Source organism: Scomber scombrus, chromosome 6 (genome assembly GCF_963691925.1).
Source record: "Scomber scombrus chromosome 6, fScoSco1.1, whole genome shotgun sequence".
In the NCBI taxonomy this organism is placed as follows: domain Eukaryota; kingdom Metazoa; phylum Chordata; class Actinopteri; order Scombriformes; family Scombridae; genus Scomber; species Scomber scombrus.
In genome coordinates, this window is record NC_084975.1 from 21,285,826 (window position 1) to 21,306,145 (window position 20,320).

At 41.3% G+C, this 20,320-nt stretch overlaps 1 protein-coding gene across 2 annotated transcripts in view; it reads left to right on the forward strand.

Annotated features, from left to right (window-relative positions):
- Window positions 1-20,320, forward strand: part of LOC133981510 (A disintegrin and metalloproteinase with thrombospondin motifs 20-like) — a 79,960-nt gene that overhangs the window by 18,308 nt on the left and 41,332 nt on the right. For both annotated transcript variants that reach the window (XM_062420249.1, XM_062420248.1), the window contains 7 exons: window positions 323-428; window positions 3,815-3,961; window positions 7,056-7,197; window positions 7,791-7,895; window positions 17,769-17,914; window positions 18,151-18,332; window positions 19,235-19,371. In XM_062420249.1, the coding sequence (XP_062276233.1) occupies window positions 323-428; window positions 3,815-3,961; window positions 7,056-7,197; window positions 7,791-7,895; window positions 17,769-17,914; window positions 18,151-18,332; window positions 19,235-19,371 (965 nt within the window). The remainder of the gene's footprint in view (window positions 1-322; window positions 429-3,814; window positions 3,962-7,055; window positions 7,198-7,790; window positions 7,896-17,768; window positions 17,915-18,150; window positions 18,333-19,234; window positions 19,372-20,320) is intronic.

Genomic DNA, 20,320 nt, shown 5'->3' on the forward strand with positions numbered 1-20,320 from the left:
TTGCAAAATTATCTCCACCTCCAATTCCTTTTCAATTAACTTTCCACTCTGTTAACCACAGCTCATAAACTGTGCAGTAATGAGTTTATGGCAAGCTGTCAGCTAATAATATTATAGTGACAGAACAGAGTGGTAGAAAGGGGAGGGGGGATGGAGGGAGTTGGCGGTGGGGCTAATCTCTCTTATGGAACAGAAGTTTTGATGGTTTAATCGCCTTTAACACTAAAGCAGCATGCTTTTTTTCCCTGATAGCTGTGTATTTGTGTGTATATGTTTATTTGCATCTATGTGTTTGTCTCTGTGTGTGTACGTGACCCTGCAGGACTTGCAGAGCTGGGGACAATGTGCGACCAGTACCGGAGCTGCTCCATCAGTGAGGAAAATGGAATTAGTGCCTCTTTCACTATTGCTCATGAGCTGGGCCATGTGTAAGTTGCAGCACAGAACCTGTAGCAACCCCCCCTCATACACATCCCATCTCACCCCCCATAGCCAGTCCTGACCAACAAAAGCCCTCTTATCAAGAGACGTAGGGCGTAGCAGACACAGGTGCAAAACATAATAAAGAGAAAACTTGACTTTTAATAACATGCCAGCCTATAATACCTCACTATACAGCTTAAGAATTTAACCCTGTCAGTGTCAGAGCTTTCTTTTGAGAGTTATTTGTTCTACAGCCAATACATCCAAAGATTTCTTTAAAGTGGCACAGTGAACTTTATCAGACAGTACAAAGTTAAATATTCAGTTTAGTATTCAGGAGCTGACTAGTTCCAAGCCCTCCTCTCCTTATCTCCTGCCAAAAGCCTGATAAAATAACCCGATGATGTCACAATGCCGTCATATTTAACTTGCCTATTAGCGAGTAAAACACTGTTATCACAACACGCTTGTCTGCCGTAGAATGTTTTCACAACAAGCAAATGTTGCCACATGTGTGAAGTGGAAAAAAAGGCTTGTATGTATAAACTGTATCCAAATGACCAAGTCAAAACACATGACTGAATCTTTCATATGAACCACTGTTTATTACAAATATCCATCTGAGGCAAAATTATGGTAAATCACTCATTACTGCCTCTTTCTTCCAATTCAGTTCAGTTCATTTAAATTTCACATCCTCTTTTCCATCTCAGTAAGATAGGAATAGTTTATGCGGATGATAAAGCATCCCTCTTTTTGTGTCCGTTCTTTCTTCCTGCCCACCTCCTCTGCAAAGTAAAAATTTGAAACTGAGTGAGGGATTTTCTTTCCGGTCTCCATGTCCATTTGTGTAGGATAGTAGAAAGGACCCGTGTCAGAGAGAGGCCGTAAGCCATTTGGTAAGAATGAAAGATATTCTTCTTCCTCCTCATTGCCACTCACACATTCTTCCAGTGGAGAGATTGTACCATAGCAGCCAGATGGACGAGTCTAAAGCACCCCCCTCTTCCTCTTACATCTTGTGTGGATCTGTTTATGCTAAAGTTCAAGCAGCTGGAAGGCCAGTTGGCTCTGCTTCTTTGCGAGGTTAATCGCAGCGTTCACAGGCATGAGTGTTTAGCACTCTGGGAAAGCCAGTGTCAGGTAGTGGGAGCCACTCAAGAGCATTGCAGATTAAAGAAAGATTTAGACTAATGGATAGGAGGCCTTTCTCAGAATACTGCAAGGATGTAGGATTGCTAATAGCCATCATGGGGATTTTCAGGGCGAGGCTGTGTCATTTGATAGCTGATTAAAGGTGGCACATATAAGGATTTATCAAGTTTGTCATTAGACAATACCAAGTGCTCAGATTATAAATAATTCATCCTGACAATTTGATAAGTCATTAAAGTCTATAGCTGCAAACAGACTTTCTTTTTCAACATCAAGGGTACACCAAAAAATTTCACTGGCATTATCCTGATAATGCATAACCTAAGCAAGCTGGCTAAGAAGAACAAATAGTTTCCTTTTTTGTGCAGTACTCAATTTGGAGGAGCAAAGATGTGTAATCCATTGACGATGCAGGAATCAATTTCCTCTTACTCTTATGTCCCCAAGGTCTGTTTGTCTAGAAGTGCTGGCAAAGGCTGTTTCTGTAGACTGCAGTGCTGGCTGTGACACTAATTCAAGAACAGCCAGTTTGTACAAAAGACTAAAAGTGAGTGGGCTTTAAACTTATGACATTCTGGGTAATACATAACTAATAATTCAGTGCTGGGGTTGTTACTCTCCTACTGGAATTGACTCATTGATTATGATCTGATCTGTCCCCTGAGGTTTCTGAAAAGGAAGCCACAAAGCTGCCTGATTTATAACGTAATTACAGTAAAAGGCTCTAATCTCAGGACTGCAATCCAGTATTCTCATTTGTGCTGTTCAAATCTGGGTTAAACAACACATACACATTTCTACATCATGATAATAACACAGTCTACTAAGTTGCAGCAACATATCAACGTGTTATATATTATAAATATTTGTGTGCTTGGAGATTCACCTGTGCATAAGCATATACAGATAAAGAATAGTTGCAAATACTATTTGAGCCATATTCAGTGTTGTCACTATCAGCCAATAGCTCAGCTTGTGTTTGGAGCTCATTACTGTGCCAGAGGCTTAATTATTCCCTGGGTGTTTGTCTTCAGGCCCTCGGCCCCTGTAGGGTGGGCCTCATGCCAGCCATGCTAGGTCTTGTTTGTGTGGTGGTATGGATTGACCCTCAGCCACAGCCCAGAGCCCAAAGCCCAGCACTGACCCACATCCTGTTGTAAACACTTCAGACATCATACAGCTGTGTGGGTTCCTGTGTGTATATATACGTGTGCACGCATGTACTCATGCACTATGCATATTTATGGGTGTACTGCCAAAACCGCAGCAAAAAAACAGGACATCCGTATCGGACTGCACTATTCTGGACATGATCAAGAAAAATTGCTTCATGAGCTTGCCAACTGCAGACAGGCTGGATGAATTCATTCATTTTCCAATGCCATGCTTGTACTTTACTTAATACATCTGTTCATCTGTGAAGGCTTGTTTTGTTTAGCATGACTAGTGCTGGAACAATTTGTCAATGAACTCATCAGAGGATCAGCAGAAAATTAACTGCCAACTCTTTTAATAATCATCTGAGCGTTTAAGTGATTTATTTAGCGGAAATACCAACTGTTCTGTATTTGTGTAAATAGAATGTCTTGTTGTTGGATTTGGTATTGTTGGTCAGACAATACAACAATACAATTTTATTTTCTTACATAAAAACATAATTGACAAATGACTCAGTAATTAAAATTAACCATTCGCTGCAGCACTAATTACAACTCTGGTGAAACTATGATAATATACGTTCACAGTCACACCGGAGGGGCATACACATGTGTGCTGATGTGCATGATGTTAATTCCCCTACCTTTCCCTCAGTATTAAGCCCTTTGAGAATGTGATATGGTGACTAGCATGTTGGCCGTGATGGTAGAACAGGTTGATAGATAGGTAGTAAAAGTAGATCAAGTATATAAAATGCTGTGCCACCTACTGTGCAGTTGGAGTTTTACTGAATTGTTTTGGGGATTTTATAGCATAAACATTTGGGAGATTGCAAAAATAAAGAGGTGTATGCATTTGGGAATGGAAAGTGCAGAGAAAGGTGCAAAGTATTACTCACACACGTGTCTGTTGCTGTGTGTGGCAGCCCACAGGGATGATGCGAATTGATACCTTGTTAAAAATGAGTCAATGTAACTCTTGTGACACTTATCCTCCTTGTTACGACTGAGCCATTAAGCAGCTGATAATCACATTGTGTGTTCCCTTATATCTCTTTCTCTATCTCTCTCTCCACCAGGTTCAACATGCCTCATGATGACAACCCCAAATGTCGGGATGCAGGCATGAAGCACCAGTATCATGTCATGGCTCCTACTCTCAATTATGACACCAATCCCTGGTCATGGTCCAAGTGCAGCCGCAAGTACATCACAGAGTTTCTAGAGTAGGTACCCCCAGCTGTCCTTTTATAATTTTAAACTGTTTGGCAAAATATATTAGGAATGATGCATTTTTCTCATGGAAGAGAAAGAAATGTTTCTCCATTTCCTTTCCAAGCTGATATTATCACATCCACTTTTTAAATGTGTATTAACTTTTACTTGTTGTGACGTGGCCGGCTAAACAAACAGCTTCACCGTCTCTCGCAGTGCTCTGTAGACAGGTCAGCACAATGTAAACTGTGTAGAGTTGTTATTGCCTGGTGTTGAAAGAGTATTTCCTGTTTGAATCCGGGGGTCTTCCTAGGCTGACCTGAGCGATGGATCTTTTACAGCCCCTTCATGGTCTCTCCACTCAGAGTCCTGCTCTCAAGATCCTGAGGAAACAATAATCTAGTCACTAGCCCGCTTTCTCCACCAAAACCTGTAGCACAGGGCAACAGTTCATTCAGCAACCCCTAACCCGCACCATGGTCACTGAATCTTGGTGAAGGGCTTCTCTTTAAGATTGGAAATGTCAGTTATAATTAGATCTTCCCTGGACCTGACCCTTTAATCTTTGCCTCCTTTCCTCTGTTAATTGTGGAGGCCTTCACAAAGGATGGCCTTGTTGACCAGATGCATCTCGAGAACGCAGTGTTAGGCGATTTCTCACATGCAGTTTTAAGGTTGTACGTCCCATAGTTTCCAGTCAGTGCTGATCTCAACACTGAGTGGTCGGTACATTCAGATAAGGAAGAGGAGGATCTTCATGAATCTCCTCATTATTTGGACAAGTCCTTCTCAGCTGTGTTGGGTTTCTGTGTATGACTGGTTGCCACACAAAAATCAGTATGAGTATGATATGCATGTCAAATGCATTTGTAAACTTTAACATTTAACACATAAACTTAACATTTGTTATGCGACATATAACAAACAGTGCAGGTATGGAGAGACTAAAGCAGCTCTCCAGGTTGAGTGTGGGAGCCACAGTGGTGGGAAAGGCCCTTGAGGGGTGTAGTCCAAGTGCTTTTGAAGTCCGTCTCTGGCCAACAATGAGGAGCATTGATTCAAGCGAGCACTTCTACACTGGCACTCCTGCTCAGTGGGCTGACCTGGTCAAGTACGTCAGTATTTTGACTGCCCATTCTCCCTGAAGAATAAATTCAATTTGTGCCACTCTCCTACCAGTTTAAAAAACGAAAGGCTGCACCACCTCTCAAATATCCCTTTTCAAAAGGCAAAGGATTCCCTTCCTTCTCCCCCTTATCTCACTGTTGCTGTAATAATGTGCACTGAACTCCCCCACCTAAGAGTTGATGAAAAGCGTCCTGCTGTTGTGTAGTGTTATTATGTGTCAACTGCTATATAAAGAAACCATTCATTTCTTCCCTGGCCTGGTGCCATTTGATTTAAGCCACAAAATCCAAATATAAAAGTAAAATGCAAATCTTTGACTGTTGCCACCCACTAATTGTTGTGTTCGCTGGATGTTGAAACCACATAATAATTAGCAGTGGGCAAGCCCAATCATTTTCCATTAAACACTTCAAAAATTAGGCTTACAGCACCAACAGCAACTACTTTTAAAACCCTCAATGTCAAATCCTTTTTTGATCCATTTTTAAAATGTTCTCCTTTTTCTTGATAAAATCAAGATACATTTTTATATGTGGCTTCAAATTCAACTAAACCTTACCAATCTTGTTTTATGTGCTATCATTGGCACATGCTGTCATGTACATGCTGACAAACTTCTGAGCTCTGCTGCAGTTTACTTGGCATTATTTGATCAAACACTGTACAGTGATGCTGTGTGCCATTCAGTCCATTGCAAAAACCATCAGTCAACATGAGCAGACTTCTTGCACTATCTGCTGAGGGATACCCACTATGGTGAACATGGAAACTATTATTGTTTAGTCTGATGAAATGCACACAACAGCCAACTATGTCTAACTAAGTCATTTTACAAATAAATTAACTTTCACGTTTTCCGATGGCCACCAGCTGTGGAATCTCTTCTGGTGCCAGACAGGAATTGCCTTGCTGTCTTGAATTCACGCAGCTGATATTCTTTAATAAAGTTTGATTTAAAAAGTGACCACATTGACCTCTTCTCCCTCTGTCTGTCTGTCTTGGTCTTAATAATCATTCCATTAGGTTCCAGATGACCAACTGCTGAAAGACACTGTAATATGGGACTGTCTGTATGATTCCTTGACAGGCTGCTCAAAAGTCTTCATTCATAGTATCTTCTCCTGTGATTTATTCTTCCTATGTATTGTAGTCATTCCCCTACCAGCTGACACTGTTCACTGCAGTTTTTTACATTATGGGTGGAAATGAAAGGGACAGAAGTAGGGTGACGGTAATCCTATGTAATTATTGGCCTGTCACATCAGCTAGTGCTTTGTGGACCAGGTGTTTTAGCAGCCTGAAGTTGCTCTGCCAACATGTTTGACTAGGACCTTCTCACAACTGTGAAGGCTGATGATTTCATATGCAGCCTGCTGGTGGATATATTCAGTCCAGCTGTGTTTGTGGTCTCTGTTACTGTGTTGAGGCGCAGGGTGTGGCTGATATACATCACAATCTGTCATTATACAACAACGCTAGAGCTGGCACTGACTCATATAACTTAATCACAGTGCTTTATGATTCCAATTTCCCTTGTTTGCCTTCAGCACAGAGAAATACACCTTGGATAAAAATGTGGTCAGTGTACAGATCCTTTTGAGTCTGTATCAAAATGCTGTTTTATTCAGTCTGTGGCGCCTGACTCCAGTTTCATAGTGACAGCATTTACTGACAGGCTATTGAGGAGAAGTGGTATCAGTCTCTCTGTTAGGTAACTTTACAGACCACTCGCAGGGGGAAACACATCTAAGGATGGTCACAGACAATGACAGAGATGTTTATTTTGCTCTTATGAAAGAGATGAAACATGTTGATTCTTTCTGGGGTCAAAAAATACTGGATTATCGAAGGAAGTTTTAAGAAAGTTTGCCTTGTGCATGCGTGTGTGCACATGTGCATTTGTCTGTTTGTGCAGAATTGTATGGCTTTATTATTTCTTTTTAATTTACTGTACACAAACTTCTCCTTTTGACATAGCACTGGCTACGGGGAGTGCCTTCTTGACGAGCCTGTTGGCAGGACATATGAGCTGCCTACCCTCCTCCCTGGTCAAATCTACAATGCTAACAGACAATGTGAACTGATGTTTGGACCTGGTTCCCAAATTTGCCCTTACATGGTAAGTTGGCTGAAATAAAAGAAAATAACTAGCTCTTTATGTGGAAGTAGAGCTGATATTTTTAGTTTTCTACTCAGAGGTACAGGAAACCTCATATGTGCTCTATGTAAACTCTGTGCAGATCAGTTTTTCACACAGTATAAGCCAAAAGATATTAAGCTGCTTTCAGTTTATTGTGTCTGGTTTTTATGACACTTTATTGTAATATACAGTGGGATACATTAAATCTGTAAGTTCCCATATGTAATGTAGAATTTGCATTTCAACAAGGATAAAAAGGGGCTGATTACCTAAGCCTATTTTTGAATGCATGGGGAGGCACTAATTAAAACATTATGCTGGGATATTTAAATTGCATCTTGCAGATGTCTGGAAAACACCAAACTAAAAAAGAGAATGTCAGTTCCTGACTACTAAATCTGAGAACTGCAATCACACACTTCCCACAAGAAGGAAGGGGAATATAAGGGGGAAACAGCAGTCACAGGTGAACTGTGTTGAAAACCTGTAGAATGTTGAAAGCTATTTTTTTTCTTTCTGCCACAATGATTAATTGCTAGTGCTCACTCCCCCCCCCTTTTTTTAATACACAGAAACAGTGCAAACGGCTGTGGTGTACAAGTGCAGAGGGGGACCATAAAGGATGTCGCACGCAACACATGCCACTGGCTGATGGGACTGACTGTGGTCATGGAATGGTAAGTTTGAAAATGTATGCAACAGTCTTGGCCACATGTTGGTATGTGTTAGTTGATTAACCTTTTTTCATTCAAATGTTGATGTTCAAGACCTGGGGTTTGGGAGTGTAGATGTAGTTTTCAGTTGATACTATAATGATAATAAGGTGATGTTTTTATGATTTTTTATGAATTCGCTTCAAAGTGTGTCCTAACTGTGTACTGTACCGTTTTCTTTTCCCCTTGCATGGTTGGATGACATGCATCTATATCTCACATAAGAAACTTCTCATTCTCTTTCTATGGGGTAGTGTGCCATTGAGTTGATGCATTAAATTACCCTGATGCAGAAAAGCCCACACCTCGGGTATTTGAAGCAGGGTAAGAAAAACATGATTCATTATTTGCAGCTGCCATGAAACTACTTTGGGCTAGCTTAAACCAAATACAGGTTAAATATAAATATTTGTTTTAAATTTCCATGTTGCAACACTGAATGTATTTCCTCTGTTTACTAATCAGCATTGTTAAAGCTGGCCTCATCGAACTTTATACAAAATACATTACTTACACAAGCCAAACCTCAAAGTTCCACTTTGAATTGTAATGCCTTTTTCTTGTAATTCACTTTGTCCACCAAGACAAAGGAATAATTTACCATGCATTACTTTCCTGCCTGCATTCTGGTTGCTGAAACCAATGTAAATGTGGTCAGGTGATGGCCCTAGTTAGAAACTTGAAGCTTTACCCTCAGTGTTGTTAGGGGCCCCAACCCCCATTAGCCTTCATGTTCTCCTCGCTCTGGGATGCTATGCTAATTAGGGCTGAGACGGCGGGTCAGTCACTGAGGATACATGGAAAGAGGGGCTGCAGGGCAGGGGGGGCAGAGAGAGACAGAGAGAAAGAGGAAAGAAAAGAGAGACAGAGGGGCTTAAAATGAAGGAGAGAGTCAGGAGACGGAAAGGTGAAGACGTGGGTCCTTTGAAAGAGGATGCCGCCTGCCGTTCACAGTTGAGTCACCTTGTTGTGAACCCATGACCCTAAAACCTCTTTAAAAGGCGGGTGAGTGGGTCAGTGGTCAGGCCGTAACAGAGCCCAGGCTGAGGCCAGCCAGCGCTCTCACAAAAGATCTCACATCAGTGATTCCGCAGAGCAGGAGGCGGGAGGAGTGGAGGGAGGAGGAGAGCTAGGAGGAGGTACAGGGGGATGAGGATATGGTGGGCTGGTGTTTAGCATTCGGAACATGCATGAGAGAGAGAAGGAGGGCTCTCTTCTCTCCTTAACCTTCTGCCCTCCAGGAGTCGTTTGCAGTGTGGGCCCATGTAAGTCTTATATCCCCTATACTCTTTCATCTGGCTCCATCTCCCACCTCACCATGTTAGGTCCTGGATCAGCGTTGTCTAGCGAGGAGAGGTTAACAGGGGATAGCTAACATCTTAATCCAACTACAACAACCCCGACTAAACAGTAATGTAGCTCCCATACTGGTGTAAGCCGTTTTGTGGGAGAAACGCTTGAGGAGACATGGTGTTAGTTTAATCAAACCAAGTGGCTTTCTTTAATAAACTACACACCCTTAACGCATCTTGAGCTGACTTAGCTTGATTGCAATGGATGTTTGAGCTTTATGAAACCCCGTAAACATTGACTTGGTGATTTGAACATCAATAACACGAGGACATCTGGGTTCAAACCAGGTTCAATTAGTTTGAAAATAAACATTTTTTATATTTATAAGTTAAATTAAAATTATTGTTTCAACAATGTTGATGAGGGATATTTACACTGGCACAGTGTTCAGTGCTTGTATACTGTAATATGTTGACATCTAGTTGTGAGGTTACAGATTGAAACCACCTAAAAGTGAAGCTGAAGATGATGAGACTGTCATTAGTTCTGCAGGTATTTGGTCATAAACTGAAGTATTAATTTAAGTATTAAGTACAAATTAAGTACAAATAAAACATTTGACTTGTGGTGGTGCTAGATGAAAGGTTAGGGGGGATTACCAAAGTCATTACAATTCATGCTCATGAGGGGGATATTAATGTCTGTCTGAGTTTCATGGCAATTTACCTTATAAATGTTGAGCTCCCAAAATCACAAATGTCCACCTCATAGTTGGATTAGAAAAAGAAAAAAAGCCGGAGAATCTCACCAAAGTCAATAGGAATCATCCTCTGGGGACCAAGAATGTCTGTACAAAATGTTATGGTAATCCATCCAGTAGTTTGTTGAGATATCCCAGAATTTGACTGGTCAACAGGTCAACATTACCACAGAGCCCTGCTGCTATTGTGGATTAAAATCATATCTGATCTTTAAATGGTTGGTGTTTACTGTATTTTTTGTTCATTTCTTTGCCTGTGTGAATGGCGGAACCACCTTTGTTTGCAGTGCAGTTTCATCTTCATGCAGGGGGCTGTTTGAAGTTCATGAGTTGAAAGAGAGGGGGACCCTGCACCAACACTCACCTGCCGATACAAGAGCGCTTTTATGTGGTATTTCTGTGTGGTATATTTGTGTGTGCAAGTATGTATGTATTCATCCTTATGCCAGCCTCAAAAGTCTGATAATCTGCAGAAGCAGATAATTCTTCTTGATTATCTTGTGTCTTTTTGTATTATTCTTTCTTTGTATCTCTTGGCGTCTCTCTTTCATCATATTGTCCTACCCGTCCTACTTATTTTTTCTTCTGCCTTGTATCCCTTTTCATCTCTTTTCCGAAATATGTTCAGTGTACTTAAAGTATTACACCTTCTCAACACTTCTATTGGTCCTTTATTTATAACCATTTATCTCCTTTCTCTTTCTTCCTACAAGTAGTCATGAGGTTCAGGTCTAAGGCTTTACAGGGTCTTGGGTCGGGCTTTTGGCTCTGAGGTGTCTGCAGGGCCCTGAAGGGGAGTGTGTGTGTGTGTGTGTGTATGGGGTGGGGGGTGGGGGAGGTTGTCAGATCTAGAGGATTACAGCTATGGCCTCTATGGGGGAAAACTAGCAGCAGGTATTGTCTTAGCAACCGCAGCTCCTCTTTAAAGATCCCGTTCTTAGCCTATCATTAGACCAAAGCCTGACATGTCATTCTAAACTATTACATGGGAACACCATCTCTCGTAAAAAAGACATTTCTCAAAGGCAAGCTGTCACCTCTTGTGCCTGCCTTGTGTGGGGAGATTTTTTTTGTTTGGTTGTTACAAAACAAAGTGGTGACCACATCGGGTAATTGAGGTCAGTGCCCAAAAAGTGGGAGAGAGGCACGTCCCCTAAATTAAGACTGAAAAAAAGTTTGTTTGTATACAGCTTAGTTGAAATAGGGCAACGGGCACTGTAGGGTTCATGGGTAGTTTTCTCCCCCTCTGTTCTCCTCTGACTATCTGCTTCTCTTCACTCCCTCACTCCCTCTCTGTTGCTCAACAGGCCCTCTCTCAGGGCGCCGGAGTGAGTAATGCGGTCACATGACCTCTTGGCGGCGGGTCTGTCATCTGGCTCAGTGGGCCATGCACTAACGAGGGCATCCCATCACTTGTTGTCTATAAATACCGCCACCACCCTCCTACCCTCCCTCCATCCTCTCTTCTCCTTCTCTTTCTCTCTTCCCCCTTTTCGGTCCCTCTCACTCTTCAAAAGGATCCTGCCTGTGCGTTTGTGTGTGTCTCTGTGTGTGTGTTTTGTGCAAGTACATGCATGGTTTCACTTGTGTGTGTTGCATTGCAGAATTGCAGAATTATCTACATTTAATATAAGCGTGAGCACACAGTCTGCACACACGTCTGCATTTGTGTGTGTGTAGATTAGGGGCCAGCCAGCATGGTCAATAAGAGCCTGTCAAGCCAAGGCTGGGGAACGCTTTGCCCTGTATCCACATCCCCGCCCTTTGAAGGTCCTTGTGCTGCTTCTCACCACGTTGTCGCTCAGTGGGTGGCAGAGGAAAAAAGTGGCGACTGAGCTTAGATAACATGTGATGTTTTGTTGTCAAAGTTATTATTGTTCTCAGTTTTGTGCAATTCATTGAATAGCTTAAATGTGATTTTGACTGAAAGCTCCTTTGAAAGATGTTTTTTTGCAATTTGTTGCAAAATGAAAAAACAAAACAAAAGTGTTTTTCATTTCATTTATCATCATGGCTTCTCATTAAGCTTTTCTTTAGATAAAAAAAACCTTCAAAAAGCTTTCCCAGATACTCTTGACACAGGCTTAATTAAGTGGTTAGTGTAAGTGAATAAACGGGAAGTTGTTTTTTATTTCCAGAACATTCCTCAGAAAAGAATGACAACCTGCTTTGGTTTCAGCCAATTAGAGTGAGATAGTGAGGTCTTGAAAAGTGAAGCCAGGGCAGAATGGAGTCTGTTGGCGGAGGCGGTGAGTGTTGGCTGGAACTTCCTGGCAGTCTGACAGACTTGTCGTACGATGGTGGGATGGGGTGTGTGTTTGTGTGTATGTGTGTGTTTTGTGTGTCTGTGCGTGTGCCTGTACTGTAACTTCGGATTGTGAGACTGGTATCAATGTCACTCTCAGCTAATCTCTGGATATTTGCAGGATGTTACCACTTTGATTTGCCATCATCACATACATATCTGTGGATTTGGGCTAACAAGAGGATTGTTGTTTTAGCATTCACGTAGTTTGCTGATGGAATTACCGTGTCCGGTAGTCAGTGAGTGGAGCTTTCATTGCTGGCGGTCTAGATTGTCAGAGAAGGACAGATGAATTTATACTGGAGGTGTTGAATGTTGACAAAAATGTATGTCCTAACAGTCAGTTATCAAAATGAAATTATTGTTCAAAAGATTGTATTCACTGTAAGTAGGTAAATGTAAATAAATAAAAAATCCAACATTTACAGTGATTACGAAAATGACGAGTGTAAGCCCATAGACTGTGTGTGTAAGCCCAATATTTCCACCATCTTTTGAGAATCAAAGCTGTGTCAAATTTCTTCTCTAGATAGTTGCCAACTTTTGTTTGTCTCCCGTTTATGTAGCATACAGTGAGTTCACCAGAGCTATTTGGTGAAAACACCTGCTGTCTGCTGCTAAAAACCAGGTTGATGAGAGTAGAATTTGCAGGCAAGCTGCTGTTATCTAATTTCTACAATTTATCACATGACTAACACAGAGAATTACTACCTGATCCTACAGTTACCCTGATCTCCATCGAGTACTTTAGCTGCTTTTACTTAACTTGTTGCTTCAGCCAAAAACGTACCTGTTTTGGGTCACTCTCACCACTTCTATCAGTATATTTGCTCAACAAAATAAATATGATAAACCCACCAGACACTTTCTGCCCAGCATGAAAATGCAAGCAAACATAGCTGGCGACTGGTGAACATAGTGGAGTATTTGGAAGCTGAATAGTTTAATAATTAGAATTAGAATAATAATAGTTTCCCTCAGGAGTTGGTGACAACAAAAACAAAACTAAAGATGGAATAAACATTAGACTTCATCATGTACAGTCATCACAGGGTTAGAAATAACTCAAAATAAATACTAATATTGCTTTATGTTTACTCAATGTGTAAGTAAGCAACTGTTTGGTGACATGTATCAACTTTATATAGTGACACTAGTTAGTCAATGTTATGTTTTCAAATACTAAATAATGAGTTAAGCTTCAGAAGTACAAATAAAATTCTGCATGTTTGGCACACCGAGGGGCCCCTTTTATATTACACATAATAATTTCATCCATTGTTAATATGAAACATGAAATAGCTTAGCTTACAAGAGCTATGTACACAGTTGTACAGAGATGATGATAAGTGAGAAAGACTTGGTAAAAGTACCTCTGAAGTTCAGGTGAATGGAACAGCTGACAGGGCCAAACTACTCATTGACTCTAATGACAACCCTTGCATTTCTTGGAAAGATGCGGGGGGAGGAGAGAGCACAGAGGCTGGAAAAAGATAGGAAACAAAGTAAGAAGACTCAGTAAGGAGAGGTTGCTTGGGGTCATGGTTGCATCATGTTTTGTCTTTTGCTCACCTTCCCCTCCCTCTCATCATTTCTCTTCCTCCTATCTTCACACCCTTTTAACACAAGAGACAGAGGAAATATAGAACTGTGAGGGAAATGCATGTCATAGCTGAAAAATGAGTCAGTGTAAATCCAGTCTATAATAACAACTGTCATTCAACTTATTTCCATTCCCTGCATTGCCAAAGAGATCACAGCAGAGAATTCTTTACTTCTGTATGGCTTCATGGGCCCTTTATTGTGTGACCTATTGAAAATCAGCAGTGGTGGTCCATCTCGTGTCATTTTAACTCCAGATGTTTTCAGATTTTTTTAGGATTGGGGCCTGTTTTAATTGTGCATTGTAGAAAGGACATGGGTTTTCCTGCAGATGATCAGAGACAAAGACACAAACCCCCAACAGGCTAAGGCCAAAATGAACTCCGAACCTAGAGCCACTAGAATGACACCGCAACATGAAAGGTGATGCCTTTTGGAAATGGCTGTGTTAAAATGAAAGAGCGGAGTGCTTTTTAAATCAATCCTCTGCCTTCTCATTCCTGCAGTGATGTATGGCTTGGGTTCAGAAATGAGGTGCTCTCTGCAACAGTTTCCTGGCAATTACAGGGCGCTAACTTCCAAACCAGCCAGCTGAAGAGCTCAGAGCAGATGCTGCTGTCCTTAGATATGGTTCCCACTGACGGGGTTAGCATGCTGGTAACTATTCTTTTGGCTGGATGGCTGAATTGGTTGAACTTTATTTAGCAGGGTGTGTTTGTTGGTGTATCATTTGAGAGGAAAACGGTGAAAGTATTGTGTATGTTTTCCTATGTGCATTATATCTATGTACAGTATGTGCAAAATGCATGTATATGATATATGTGTATGCACATATGCGCATGTCTTGGTATGAGTTGGTGAGTCAGCGTGTGTCTTTATGAAATTCCTAATTTGAAACACATGCTAGTCACAGCTGGACAGGTTTCTCTCACAAGACCTTCAAATGTCTCACCACATTTCCAATTGAGGGCAAATTTTGACAATCTTTCTAGGTAAGGGTCTGTTAGTGTCCTTAATGATCTTTGAGATTTGCCAAGACTGCTTTTCACCTCAGCGTTTTCCTAGGGTGTGTTTGTGCACTTCAGAAAGAGAGGCTAATTGGAATTGAGCGTGGCACCCAGATGCCTTCAGACTCTGAGCAATCACTCTCACACTTAACACACATTCACACATGTGTACACACACACACACACACGCACACATGCGCACGCACAAACACACACACACACACGCACGCACACACACAAACATCACACAGATGTTTTTTTCCCTTCCCTTCCACTCCCCTCATTCCCTCTTTCTTCTTTTCACCCACATCACCTTTTCAAGCCAAACAAAACGGTTGTAAACATAGGGTGCCAGCGGGGGGAGTGGAATGCCTCAGAGGCTTACACAGGCTTTGGTCCTCTCTGACAGACAGTCCGCCTTGTGTTTGACAGTTCCTTGGGTCCTGCCGCCTGGTTGCACTGTGGTGGTCCCAGTGTGGCCCTTGCAATTTCCCATAGGGGATAAGGGGGATGGGTGGCTATGGAAAGGAGGAGGTATAGAAGGGATGCTCAGGTCTGGGCTGACAGTACCGAGTACTGAGGTGGAGGAAGGGGATGTGAGAGCTGTAAATAGAGGAGAAGTATTTGTTGTGTCACGTGAAAACTCTGGATTTACTTCTAAAAATGTGTATCTTTTACAATTCCATGAGCTCACTTGTTTAGCTCAGTTTTTTCTTTAGGAGATTGCCTAATCCATAAGAATCCAGCACCTGTTTGTCTTTTATTGCCTCTCACTTGAATTGTTCTCTAAATCCATTGTTAGTATTCCAACAAAATTATCAGTGTCTTTAGTTTGCATTTGTAGTGGAGCCAGAAGAAAGGCCCAGACTGTTACTCAAACCATGTCTGGATTATGGAAATGTTTGTTTCTTGTTTCGTCCATACCCTACAGCTGTTAACACCTGTCTGTCATTGTGCACAGGCTTTACACTCCATCATTACGACCACAAGTGTGTAAAACACACATGAAAACTAGGCCAGGATAGTAGAGGCAGCAGTGCCAGATTCTGCATATGTTTATGTGTGTATGTGTGTATGTATGTGTGTATGTGTATATATGTGTATGACTTGGCAGTTTTGCTGGTGTTCACTGAAGATAATGACTGCAAGTCATGAATTTCTCTTGCCAGATTAGCCATTGACCAGGAGATCAGTTTGACTGATATCCTCCCAGGTTTATTAGCGTAATTATGAAAATTCACTGAAGCAAATCTCACATGATTCTGAACAGACGGTCTCAGTTTTTGTCTGAAGTCAGGGATTGAATATCTTGTAGCAGAATGGGTGTGCATCCATTTGAAATGATAATGGCTGCATTTCTTATCTGGACAGCTGGCAATGAAAGTAACACATTGCACTTGCAGAGCAAACTCTGAAACACAGTGAAAATAGAGACGCTCCACAACGAACATCCTCTTTTTCAGGTTGCTGGTCTAAAGTGGTGTACCTACAGCTTTAAAACATAGGTGATCAGGATACGTAGCACAACAGGAGAATAGAGTTGCTGATATCTAGCCAGTAATTAACTTTGTTCCTCTTGTTATCACAACTCTAGAGTTTCCTTATCATGGTGCCACTGCTCCCCAGGCCTGTGTGCTTGGATGGCGGGCTACGTACGCAGACAGACGCCGTCTTGTCCTGCATTCTTTTAGTGAACAGGACCCTCCGATATCTAGCACAGTGAGAAGGGGATATAGTTACACACAAAAGGGAAATGGGCCTGCCGTACTTTGCTCATGACAGCAGTGTTAACACTTCTTGGCAAAGGTTGGTCAGTTGGTACACACACTTTCATAGCAGGCGCCTTATTTTTGTGTCATATTGGGTGTACTGTATGAGTGTGTATTGGGTGTTCTGTTATGTAATTTTGTATATCCAAGATGAAGATGATTTCAGAAAAAATGTACTCTGGATTTACCATAGGCATAGCAAATATTTTTTGTTTTCACAATTTTTCTTATTGTAGCTGAACTGATTTTATGTTGAATGTCTAACAATGCTACATTCCCTTTATGTGAAATATAGAGCCCATGTGAAATACAGTGTGACTTTGTGCAAAGAAAGAGGCCATTTTACATTTGAAAACTTATGTCAATTTCATTGTTTGCATCAAATCTTCTTTACAACCCACTATAAGATTTCCATATTGTGTTTATGAAATGCATGTTGATGCACAAAACCATTTGGAATCAGTCTATGATTGAAGTTTTGGACATGTGATAAGAGCAAAGCAGTAACCAGAGTCGTACTGGCCATCATTAGCACCAGGAGAAATCTTGGTGGGCCGCTCACTGTGTGGGCCGCCTGAGCAGCCCGTTGTCGGCCCAGCAGCAGCTGCAGTACCCCCCACCCCCATATCAGCCGGGCCGGTCTATCTAAAAAAGTCCAGGTTTTTTTTTCAGGAACAGTTCAGGACCTTAATTGTTGAGTTATCAACCTTTAAGACACCCCCACAACACCAAATGCATATGAACATGTGGCTTATTTTAAGAAACTATGATAGCACATTTCAGATTTAGGTTTACTGTCTTCCACTTCCTCCTCGGTCTTTATATAGCTCTCCCTCACTCCTCCATCTCTCTTTGGACAGCTGAGAGGAGTTGGATGTATTCCCCATGGCTAATCACTGAATTAGAATTTCTTTTAAAATATAGCTTGATGTGCAAACAGACGATTATGGAGGCAAAGAGGAACAACACTCCCAGCTGTGTCTGCACTTAATCTGCACTAGAGCTGTGTTTGTCTTCAGGACTGATAAGATGCAGTCATGGTCGTCATGATGTTACAGTCTTTTAACAGGATTTGTGTGTGTTTGTGTTTGTTCACTTCAGTATTGCAGACATGGGATGTGTGTAAACAAGGAGTTGGATCTACAGCCAGTCCATGGAGAGTGGGGTCCCTGGGGGCCCTACAGCAGTTGCTCTAGGTCCTGTGGTGGAGGAACACGGAGCACCATCAGAGACTGCAACAAGCCTGAGTAAGAAAGAATCAGACAGTTAAAACAATTAAAGCTGTAACACAATGAATATGAGTGAGACTGTAAACCACTTAGAAAAAAGTGTTCTAAACATGCTTAAGTGAGTAACCAGATTCAGTGTGAATCTAAATGGAAACAATGTTGGTTTGAAGTCATACAGCACCAGTCAAATATTAGCAAATGCTTTAGATTTAAATAATTGTAGTACTTCTGCAATCCATCGTTTTTTCCTCTAGGCCTAGAAATGGCGGTAAGTTCTGTGTGGGACGCAGGATGAAGTTCCGTTCTTGCAACACTGAGCCATGTCCGCGAGGACGGAAAGATTTCCGTGAAGAGCAGTGCTCTCACTTTGATGGCAAGCACTTCAACATCAACGGTCTACCTCCCACCGTCCGCTGGGTCCCCAAGTACAGTGGCAGTGAGTACACAAATGTAAACCTACAGTGTAATTTGAATGTGTTGTTGGAAAATGAACCAAAACATCAAAGATGGTTACTACTTACATTCAACTATACTGTGTATTTTGAAGCCAATGATTCAGTATCTTTAACTTAAACACTGCAAATGGGCATACTTCAATTTTGCAATACGTTTTTGTGTATTGTGTCTATTTTTGTGTATTTGCCCAAATAACAAGACAGAGGGTTAGGGTGAGGGTTAAAACATAACCTGTGGGATAGGTTATGTTTTAGGCCTAACCCAAAAAAGAAAATAAATGCTTGTTGAAGAATGGGTGGATGTGTGAGGTAGAGTACAAGTCTCTGTGTGTGTCTCTTCTTTTTCATTCTTTGCATGCCCATGATAAGAAATCCCCTGAGGTAAAACCTTTAACTGATACTTAACTACAGTAACATTAAAGCAGCATGCAGCCCTTCCATATGAAACTCCTGGCAGCTCTCCCTGTTGCAGCAGTATCTCATTCCTGGCCTAGGTGGCTTGCCCAGCTACATGAGATTACCATCTGGCAAAGACCACCATGTCTAAGTTACTGCAAGTGATTCATTCATTTAATTGATGCTATACAAGCAAACAGGCCAAGCCTTGGAGCAAGTACGCTGTCAGATACAAAGTGATTTTTTTTAAACAACAAATGCAATTTTGGCATTTCTAGCAAAACTCTGTAGAACTTTGCAAAAAATGTAAAAAGGTTTAAGATTTTAAAAAATGTGAGCTGTTATGTTTTATTTAATTTAATCAGCACAGCAAGTCATCTCAAGGCATTTCATCATGTTTTTTTCAAGATTTTTATTTTATTAAATCTCAGTAACTCAGTGAGCAATGGCACAACTTTTCTCATTATTTGTTTTCTTTCTTCATCAGTACTAATGAAGGATCGGTGTAAGCTTTTCTGCCGAGTTGCTGGGACTACGGCATACTATCAGCTGAAGGACCGCGTCATTGATGGCACACCATGTGGGCCAGACACTTATGATATCTGTGTTCAAGGCCTCTGCAGGGTATATTTGTCTGTTTTTTTCTGTTATAAACTTGTGCAATCACACACATACTGCACAAAGTTTTATCATCAACGTCAGCTTTCAACCATGGCTCCCTCTCACGATATCATGATATGTAGTGTGAAATCTGTTTCTATGGGTAACCTTTGAATCCAAAAGAGTTATTACAAAATTTCCATTTAAGATGTTTAAATTGGTTGATGCTAAAATACAAACTGAACTCTCTCAACCTGCTCTGGCCTTCACTTGATTCATGTGTTGAAATTGCTGGAAAGGATGCAGCTTTAGTTTTCAGTGAAGTGTAAGTAGGTCACAATCAGAAACACCTGCATTTTCTAAGTCCATTTGCACAAGTCCAGGAAAAAAACTGCAGACAAATGTGTAATTAAAAACATTCAAACTGATCCAGTTGAACAGACCTCTCATGTTCTTTTCTAAAGGGTTTCTAACATATGTAACAGGCAAGCCACCTCCTACAGGCCTGGTGGCAGCCTGAAGCAAGCGATAGCAAAGAAGGCAAGGAAGAGGAGAACAAAAAAACTAAGAATAAGAAAAAGGATAAAAGAAGCAAACAAACAAAAAATTCAAAGAAAAAAAAAGGAAGGGAAATTAACATTTACACAATATTCTGACCTTCCCTGCCCCAGATCGACCCTGGCACCTCTTTGTCCTTAAAGCCCAAGCAGAGGTGCCCTCCAAGAGCATTGTAGATAAGTTTGGTGAATACTGTGTCCCCCTTTTGCTCTATCTCCCCTCTATATCTTTCACACAGAAGTCCCCCCCCACACAAACACACACACACACAAACCTATCTACACACATGCATACTAAGAAAATCTAGTAAAAAAATATTCTTTTTTTGTTTGTTTGTTTGTAATATTGTAGCTCATGTTTCTTTTTTGTTTCAGTTTGGTTGAGTCTAGTTCTCCCTCCTGTCTTCATGTTGGCC